This window comes from Lipotes vexillifer, unplaced genomic scaffold (assembly GCF_000442215.2).
Source record: "Lipotes vexillifer unplaced genomic scaffold, Lipotes_vexillifer_v1.1 scaffold591, whole genome shotgun sequence".
NCBI lineage: Eukaryota > Metazoa > Chordata > Mammalia > Artiodactyla > Lipotidae > Lipotes > Lipotes vexillifer.
Window position 1 is genome coordinate 4,513,859 of NW_006791954.1, and position 9,122 is coordinate 4,522,980.

At 53.0% G+C, this 9,122-nt stretch overlaps 1 protein-coding gene across 1 annotated transcript in view; it reads left to right on the forward strand.

Annotated features, from left to right (window-relative positions):
• The window catches only part of PSMD3 (proteasome 26S subunit, non-ATPase 3), a 13,727-nt gene extending 10,888 nt beyond the window's left edge, over positions 1 to 2,839 (forward strand). Inside the window, exons 7-12 of the mRNA XM_007465180.1 lie at positions 97 to 211; positions 316 to 435; positions 578 to 681; positions 966 to 1,121; positions 2,139 to 2,189; positions 2,379 to 2,839. Coding sequence (XP_007465242.1) covers positions 97 to 211; positions 316 to 435; positions 578 to 681; positions 966 to 1,121; positions 2,139 to 2,189; positions 2,379 to 2,456 — 624 coding nt within the window. The 3' untranslated portion in view covers positions 2,457 to 2,839. The remainder of the gene's footprint in view (positions 1 to 96; positions 212 to 315; positions 436 to 577; positions 682 to 965; positions 1,122 to 2,138; positions 2,190 to 2,378) is intronic.
• The last annotated feature ends 6,283 nt before the right edge of the window (positions 2,840 to 9,122 follow it).

Below are 9,122 nucleotides of genomic sequence, written 5' to 3' on the forward strand. Positions count from 1 at the left end.
CCCTGTGTGTCTGACTGAATTGAAGCCCCATTTCATTCTCTTCTCCCACCCGGTGGGGCTCCCTACCCACTGTGTTCCTGTGTCACACTCTGCCAGGTGCACAAGCTTCTGATTGTGGTGGAGCTGTTGCTGGGGGAGATCCCGGACCGGCTGCAGTTCCGTCAACCGTCCCTCAAGCGCTCGCTCATGCCTTACTTCCTTCTGACCCAGGGTAAGGGCTGGTCCCCTCCCAGAGCTTGCCGGACCCCTGGCACTGAGGCCCCTTTTTTGTGTGCACCCTGTGCAGCATCTGCTCCACTCCTCTCCCCACTGCAGCTGTCAGGACGGGAAACCTGGCCAAGTTCAACCAGGTCCTGGATCAGTTTGGGGAGAAGTTTCAAGCAGATGGGACCTACACCCTTATCATCCGACTACGACACAACGTCATCAAGACAGGTGTGGAGCAGCGTCTGAGGGGCCCCTGGCAGAGCAGCACCTGGACTAGGCTTCTCCAGGGGCAGGGACAACCCTGTGGGCGCCTGGGTGGGTGAAGGGTCTGTGCCCGCCCCATCTTCCCCACCGCTCCTTCCTCTCTCAGGTGTGCGCATGATCAGCCTCTCCTATTCCCGAATCTCCCTGGCGGACATCGCCCAGAAGCTGCAGCTGGATAGCCCAGAAGATGCAGAGTTCATTGTTGCCAAGGTGGGCCTGGCTCAGGGACCGCGGTTGTCACCTTCCTGCCTTATTTCAGGGATGGGGGTGGGAGGAGGTTGACCAAGGAGGGGAATGGCTAAAGCAGTGGCATCGTCTTTTCAGGGAGTGCCCATCTTGCAGTGAAGCCGGGAAGTTGCCACAGAGAGAGAGAGAGGGTGTGTGTATGCAAGTGAGTGTGTGAGAGATCAAGGAGGACAAAGAGATGGGACAAGATGTTCTAGGACTTAGAAGATGGACTTTCTGGTGACTCTTCCTCCCTTTGGGGCCTGCAGGCCATCCGGGATGGCGTCATTGAGGCCAGCATCAACCACGAGAAGGGCTACGTCCAGTCCAAGGAGATGATTGACATCTATTCCACCCGTGAGCCCCAGCTAGCCTTCCACCAGCGCATCTCCTTCTGCCTGGACATTCACAACATGTCTGTCAAGGTGCGGAGCCCTGGGCTACAGAGCCGATGCTTGGCAGCAACATGCCCCCGTCCACACCCACGGGTTCCTGAGAGAAGACTGGCTTGGTTTGGGGCACAGTTCCCAGACGATCTCTGTAAAATCACTGGGTGTCCAGAAGGGGCAAAGGACTTTGCTTGTGGGACCACAACACCTTCCCTTTGCTCTTCAGGGGTCTGGTTGCCAGGGAGGATCAGACAGGGATTCAGAGTGCAGTGTTCTGGATTTGGTTCCAAGTTTGAGTCATTTACCTTCTCTGAGCCTGTTTCTCCTTCTATGAAGCTGATAATGAGGTATTACCTGCCCTGCCTGCTTCCGCAGGGTTAACGGGCTTACATGAAATCACTGTCTTGGGGCACTTAGCGAAGTCTGAATTGTGTAAAGGGTAGGGCTGCCATCTTGTTCCACAAAAGGCTCTTACGCTCTTACCCTGTGTCAGGCTCTGGGTTAGGTGCTGGTACTGTTGGGCTGCCGATTTCTTTCCTGCTCTCTTCCCCCAGGAAACCAGGGATATAGCTTCACTTAAAACCAGGCAAACGCTATGCTCTGCTAGACAGGAAAGGCCCTTCGTGATCTGGTCCCCTGCGTCCCTGGCCTCCCCACCGCCAGGACCTCTCCGCCGACCCCTCTCCTCCACCCCAGTTGGCCCCAATGAACTCGGGCCGGGCCTGCTCACACCCTGAATCCTCTGCCTGCAAAGCCTTTCCTCCACTCCCACAGCCCGTCTATTCTTCGTCTTCCTTCTCACTGCCAGTCCCTCTCCCGGCCCGATCAAGAGGGTTAATCCTTTATGCCTCTGGCTTCTTCTCCATCTTCAGCACTTATCCCGTGGTGTTGTAGTAATGAGTTAGTCTCTACGCCTGGCTCCCCCACTGGACTGAACTAGGGAGTGATCACCTGTCCCGTGCATACCCTGGCGCCTGGCGCACAGGAGCACGACGAGTGGGTGTTACATTGATGCCTCCTCTTCACCTTGTTCCTCTCTCTGTTGTGCTTCAGGCCATGAGGTTTCCTCCCAAATCGTACAACAAGGACTTGGAGTCTGCAGAGGTAAGCTGCCTTGTGCTTCGGGTAAGACTGAAAGAAAGATCAAACTTCCCTCCAGAAAGGGGAGAGGGGAGCTTTCCGCAAGGGCTGGGGCAACTCCGAAGCTTGGGCAGTCTCTGGCCCTGTGTGGAGACGGAGTGAGAGAGCCCGACCTGTCCTCAGCAGCCCGGCCCTCGCCCCCTCTGTCCTCAGGAGCGGCGGGAGCGGGAGCAGCAGGACTTGGAGTTTGCCAAGGAGATGGCGGAAGATGATGATGACAGCTTTCCTTGAGCTGGGGGGCTGGGGAGGGGTGGGTGAGTGGGGACTGGCTCTTTATCCTTCCCCGTTGGGGGTCCCCTGCCCAGGGAACCGGCCCCTTTTCCCACACGCTGCACACAGACTGCATATGTGCAGGGGGTGAGGGGTGCAGGGAGCCAGTCACCCCCACCTCATCCCAGGGCCCCTCCCCAGCCGGTGACGTAGCACACGTGGGCAGGAGGGCGAGCAGGCAGCCTCCCCAGGGCAGGGTCCTGGCTGGCAGTGTGGGCAGCAGGGTAGGAGGGACTAGCCCTGTGCTCGCCTCCAGGGAGGAGGGCACTGGAATTGGGACATGTTTTAGGTTGTATGTTTTTTGAAGCTTCAGTTGTGATTTTTAAACAATAAAAAGTTCTCCAGGACTCTTTGTGCATCAGTTAATTACTCTTATTTCACTCTAACATGTGCAACGTTAACAGGCCCAGATTTTTTTCTGGCCTGGGAGGGAACGCAGCTAGGAGAGGCAGAAACCCACGAGGCATCGTTCTGATAGCAGAGCTCGCTCAGCAGGAACGAAGAGTACGTGTACGGCAACGCCCCAGGTGCCAGCCAGAGAACATCACTGATGCGAAGGACGCAGCGTGGGGAGCGTGACCCGAGGACCCGAAGCAGCTGTAGATGGAGAGGAGGCCGAGGGCTCTGGGTGGAGAGACTGATCTGGGATCAGAGGGCCTGGGTTTACTCTTTCATATCTAACTGGCTCTCAAATAACTGGCAGCTCTCCAAACTTCTCAGGCTCCTTTCCCATATCTGCCAAATGATTAGACTCAGTGACCTCCTGGCTCTAAAACTGGGAATCTGGGCTTCCAGTGGATCAAACACAAGGGGCGAGTCTGACCCTCAGGTGAGGTTCGCAGAGGAGAGAAGGGTCTCCTGCAAGGCTGCAGCGGGTTGAGAGCGGGGTTCTGCCCAGTGGTCCTTATGGAGTGGGGGATAGGCTCCTCCCTGAGAGCAGAGCGGGGGTCAGGCAAGAGGGGGCTCCCTGTGGACCCCCAGCCCACCTCCTCCAGCTGCATGTGGTGGGAAAATGCACCTGCCAGGGTCTCTGTAAGTCTCCCAGCCGCTGCCAGCGGTGCTCCCCACATTGGGTCCTTCGCATCATTGATGTTCTCTGGTTGGCACCTGGGGCATTGCCATACACGTACCCTTCGTTCCTGCTCAGCTCGGCTATCGGAACAATGCCTCGTGGGTTTCTGCCTCTCCTAGCTGCGTTCCCTCTCCTGTCCAGCTCTCGCTCTGCACCTTGCTGATTGCTACACATCTTCCAGGCATCCTGCCTCACAGTGATTCAACTCCCTGGCGTCTGAACCACTCACTGGATAATCAAATTCTCTTAGGAGGTTGTCGCTGTGAAAGCCTTATCCTCCCAACTAGATCGTAACTTCTTAAAGAGCATGAGGCACTTCTGTCCCCCCAGGGCCTTGCCCAGTACCTGGCACACCGAGCTGGTTAACGTCTTGTTTGTTAGGAAAGGTACACCATGCGTTCATCACCAACTGCTGATTTTCATACCCCGATAGCCCTAACTTCCATTAAAGGCATGTTTTAGACTGGCCTCGCTTTGGCTTCTGATCCCACCCCAGCCTCGGTCACAGTGATTTGGTATTGTCCACTTCCTTTAAGCTTTTGTGAAACCCAGGTAGTGAAACTTTTTTTTTTTTTTGGCTGCGTTGGGTCTTCGTTGCAGCAAGAGCTTTCTCTAGTTGCGGCGAGCAGGGGCTACTTTAAGTTGTGGTGCGCGGGCTTCTCGTTGTGGTGCGCGGGCTTCTCATTGCAGAGCACGGGCTCTAGGTGCGCGGGCTTCAGTAGCTGTGGCACATGGGCTCAATAATTGTGGCTCGCGGGCTCTAGAGCGCAGGCTCAGTAGTTGCGACGCACAGGCTTAGTTGCTCCGTGGCATGTGGGACCTTCCCGGACCAGGGCTCGAACCCGTGTCCCCTGCATTGGCAGGCGGATTCTAAACCACTGCACCACCAGGGAAGTACCTAGTGAAACTTTTTAAAGTTTGCTTTGTGAAACGGCACTTTTTTTCCCCAAGCTCCCCCCTTGATCTTTGTGGAAGATGTTATTATTCCAGCATCCAAACTTTCCAGTTTTTTTTTTAAGGGATTCAATCTTTTCCCCATTTTACAGGCCAATTTGAAAATCTAATAGATCTTTCTAAAAATTTATTTATTTATTTTTGGCTGTGTTGGGTCTCCGTTTCTGTGCGAGGGCTTTCTCTATTTGCGGCAAGCAGGGGCCACTCTTCATCGTGGTGCTCGGGCCTCTCACTATCGTGGCCTCTCGTTGCAGAGCACAGGCTCCAGATGCGCAGGCTCAGTAGTTGTGGCTCATGGGCCTAGTTACTCCGCGGCATGTGGGATCTTCCCAGACCAGGGCTCAAACCCATGTCCCCTCCATTGGCAGGCAGATTCTCAACCACTGCCCCACTAGGGAAGCCCCTAATAGGAGATCTTTAATTCCCTTCCAGGAAGGATGGGGACTAACGGTGAGCACCCCTCCGTGCCACTTCCAGGCTGTGAGGACAGGCTTAGGTGGGACTTGAACACTGGCCTACGTGATACCAAGTTCAGGTCACGTTCTGTAGGCTGTGCGGCCTTCTCCCAGCCTCAGTCTGTGGCTCTGTTATCTGGTTGGTTGGTTGGTTGGTTGGTTGGTTGGTTGGTTGGTTTTTGTCTCTACGTGGCTGTCCTTTTGGCCCATGACCACTTTACCTGACCTCTAAAATGACTTTCTTTTTGAGTGTGTGATAATTACTTGTAATTATTATTATTCCCAATGACAAATCTTAAAGTCAGCACCCAGCCCAAAGTGCCCCATACCCTTTCCTGGTTGGTAATGGATTGGAGAGCCTGTCATCCTGTTACACAGAGTTGGGGTCATTTGTCATGATTTCCTGGTTCTCAACCACCTTGAGTCTATAGACCATTCTTCTGTCTGCTCACGGTCTGGAAGTTTCTTAGAATTCATTGCCACTGGCTTAGCTTTCTTTTCCTGGAGTTCAGTGTTATTTTTATGCTTGTAGAGTTCACTGTGTTCTCTACCTTCCAGTTTTGTTTTTTAATTAGAAAACTACAGAGAAGTACAAGGAATAACGTAAGAAATGCCCATGTACTTTCCACCCAATTTTAATAAATATCAACCTTTTGTTATCATGTCAAGTTTTTTCATGCAAGATAAAACATGACAGATAAGTTAAAAGCCCATCTTCCTTCCCCAGGCCTCCTCCCTCCTTCCCTAAAGGCAGCCACTCTGATGAATTCAGTGGGTATCCTTCCAGTTTATGTTTTTATACTTTTACTACAAAATATAGTATTGTCTTGAGTTTTTAAATCTTTGTAAATGATGTGTCACATGAAAGTAAGTTCCTTTCACTCAGTGTGGGTTTTGAGATCTAATCATGTTTAAACCTGTGCCCAGCACTGTTCTAGGGACTAAGAAAATAACTGAATAAAACAAACTGCTTTCCTCGTGGATTTTCTATTGTGGAACGGTAGAGAGGCACATGTGGTATGAATGGGCCACAATTTATTTGTTCATTAATTTATTGGTGGCCATTGGTTTACTGTTACAAACAACACTGCAGAGGACATTTCTGTATGTCCCCTTGTACATATGTCTTGTGTACTAGTTTGCAAACTTTTCTTAAAGGGCCAGATGGTACGTTTTTTAGGCTTGCGAGCCTTGTGCTCTGTCACAACTACTCACTTCTGCCCTTCTTGAAAGGGGCCTTACATAAACAATATGTAAACAAATTATTTATGAACACTGGCTTTTCATGATTTTTGCCTGTGATAAAATATTCTTTTGGGACTTCCCTGGCAATCCAGTGGTTAAGACTCCGTGCTTCCACTGCAGGGGGCGAGGTCCCTGGTCAGGGAACTAAGATCTTGCATGCTGCGCAATGCAGCCAAAGAAAAAAAATCTTTTGATTTTTTTCCAACCACTTAAAACATGTAAAACCGATTCTTAACTCAGGGTGTACATATCTTGGCCCACAGGCCAAGTATGCAACAAAGGCATTACGCCGGAGCTTTTATAAGGACACTCCAAGCCCAGTTCCAGATGAAAACAGGAAGTGTGAGTGGAAGCCGCTCACCCGCTCTGGCCATTGAGAAATAACTGGGAAAGCCTTTAGGAAGCTGGAAGGATGAATAACAGCTAGTGGGGGTCTCTGGAGCCAGGACCTTTGCCAGATCATTTCAGTCTGGCTCAGCCCGCATGTGTCAGGACTGGTAACGAGGCTTTCTCTCTGCCTGGTCTTTATTCTCTCATGGGTGGGGCTGAGGTCTGGATTGAGCCATCATCCAAGAAGTACATACAGCTCTCTGAACAGGGAGATAGTGTAATAGGAATGACGGGGGCTTGGGAAGGCTGATCACAAATCCTGCCTCGCTCTGCCCCCGACTTGTTCTGTGATCTTGGGCCTTTCGGTTCTCTGAGGCTATCCCTTATCTATAATAGGAATAGTCCACACTTGGTTGATAGGATGAAAGACAAAAGTGTAATGGAAGGTGCCTGGCACATAAGAGGTGTCCAGTAACTGCCAGCCAACATTCGGATTTTCTCTCTATGGAATGGAGGCCAGAACACCTCCCTGGTCAGGCAGTTCACTTCCTCTGGAAGTGGCCCACCCCATCCTCCAGCACCTCTGACGGTTAGAAAGCTCTTTCCTTGAGCTGAAAGCTGGCTAGCTGGGCTTCCACTCCCTGTCCCACTTCTAGCCCTTGAGACCACGCAACAACCTCCTCTTGGCCAGACAAAATGGCCTGTTTTCTTCAAATCGTGATCGCAAGTCCTTACACCATTCTGGCCACCCTTGTTAGAAGTAGCATTTTCTGGGCCAAACCTCTGACGCACTTGGACTGTAAGTGAAAATTAAAGTTTGGGTCTAGAGCTGGCCTGGTGATGGTTGAGGAAGGCCAAACATTGGTCAGATTCAATGGTGGGCACTTCCCTGGTGGTCCAGTGGTTAGGAATCCACCTTCCAATGCAGGGGACGGGGGTTTGATCCCTGGTCAGGGAACTAAGATCCTACATGCTGTGGGGCAACTCAGCCCTCTCCCTCTAGAGCCTGCACACCGCACCGAAATACCCTGCGTGCCACAAGGAAGACCTCGCGTGCCACAACTAAGACCCGACGCAGCCAAATAAATAAATTTTATATAAATAATTAATGAATGAATGAAAGAGATCCAATGGTTAAGAGTTTAAGACTCTGGCACAGTGCAGACCTTGGCTCTGCTAGTTTGGGGCAAGTCAACCTTTCCAAGGTCAGATTCATCTTCTGTAAAAGGGGAAATGGTTCTGATACCTTTCTCATAGGCTTATTGAAAGCAATGCATCTGCCAGTGTACAGGGCATGCTCTGCACAACATCTGGGGCCGACTGTGTCCTCTGGAGGTTCTTAGGGGGAAGGAGAGGAGGCATGTTTGTGAGAACCTCTGCCATCCCCCCACAGTTCTGTTAAACCCACCCCTCTCCTCCCGTGGAGGTGGGCGCAGAACTGGGCTTGATTAGGGGCATGGTGGCCAGTTGCCTGGCCTAAGGTGGAGCTGGGGGCCAGGGCTGCCCGGCAGGACCAGGGACCTGAGGCAGGACGTGAATTGATTAGCAGGTGAAGGCCCTGCCAGCTGTGGCCACCAGGGGGCACCCCCGCCCCAGAGGTGGCCTGGCCCAGTCAGATACACCCACTCCTCATCCGAAGAGACTCTGTTCTGGCCCGTCCTGGGGTAGAACAACGTTCTGTTGGGACAGAACATGGCAGTCTTGCGTGCGGTTGGTCAGACTTCCCCAGGCAGGCCGCATGGCCTGTGGAAAACTCTCAGGCCCAAGGCAGAGGTCTGGATTATAACTCTGACTCTGCTACCCATGACCTTGGGCAAGCCTCTTCCCTCACTGGCCCGGTTCACAGGGTTGGAACAGACTCCAAAGTCCCTTCCAGCGCTAACAGTACGTGGTTCTCGGGTTTGAAGCCGGGTGGTTTCTTTTTTCTCACCCTAGCGCTTCTCCCCTCAGGGCAGCACACACATGCCCGCTGGCAGTGAACCTGGCCAGGGAAGCCACCTGTCCCAGACCATCAACTCCAAAGCACTGCGACACTGGGGGGGAGGGGTAGTGCGGGCGGGGGTGGGGGGGGCGGGGGAGGAGGAAGGGCAAGGTCAGGTGAACCTGAACCGAGAGCCTCAAAGGGTCTTGCTTCATTCGGGACAGACATCCGGTTTCCTCTGGTCTCTGCCAGGATTCCGGGGGCTTAAAGGAATGAGTCATGGGGGGATTGGGGAGTTCCCAGCTAACCAGTTCGGGACAGGAACCAGGATGATGCCTCTCAACATGTGGGGTGGGGACAGGAGGCAAGACCCCAATGTTCCTATCTCAGGCCCCTGGCCCCTCAAGAGGGCACTCAGAGAGGCAGCCTCTGGGAATTGGGGGGGAAAGAAATAGGGCAACTGGTTTCTTCCTTCTCAGAATTGGGGGCCTAGGGAGCAGGTGGCTTGAGAATCCCAAGGGAGAGTGGCAAATGGGGCTAACCCAGGAGATGTGCCAGGGGAGGGCCCTGAGGCCTAGGCCTGCCTCTTCCCTGGGGTCGACCAGACTCCAGCCTCCCCGGCTTTTATCATTGGCTCAGCTTTGGTTCAG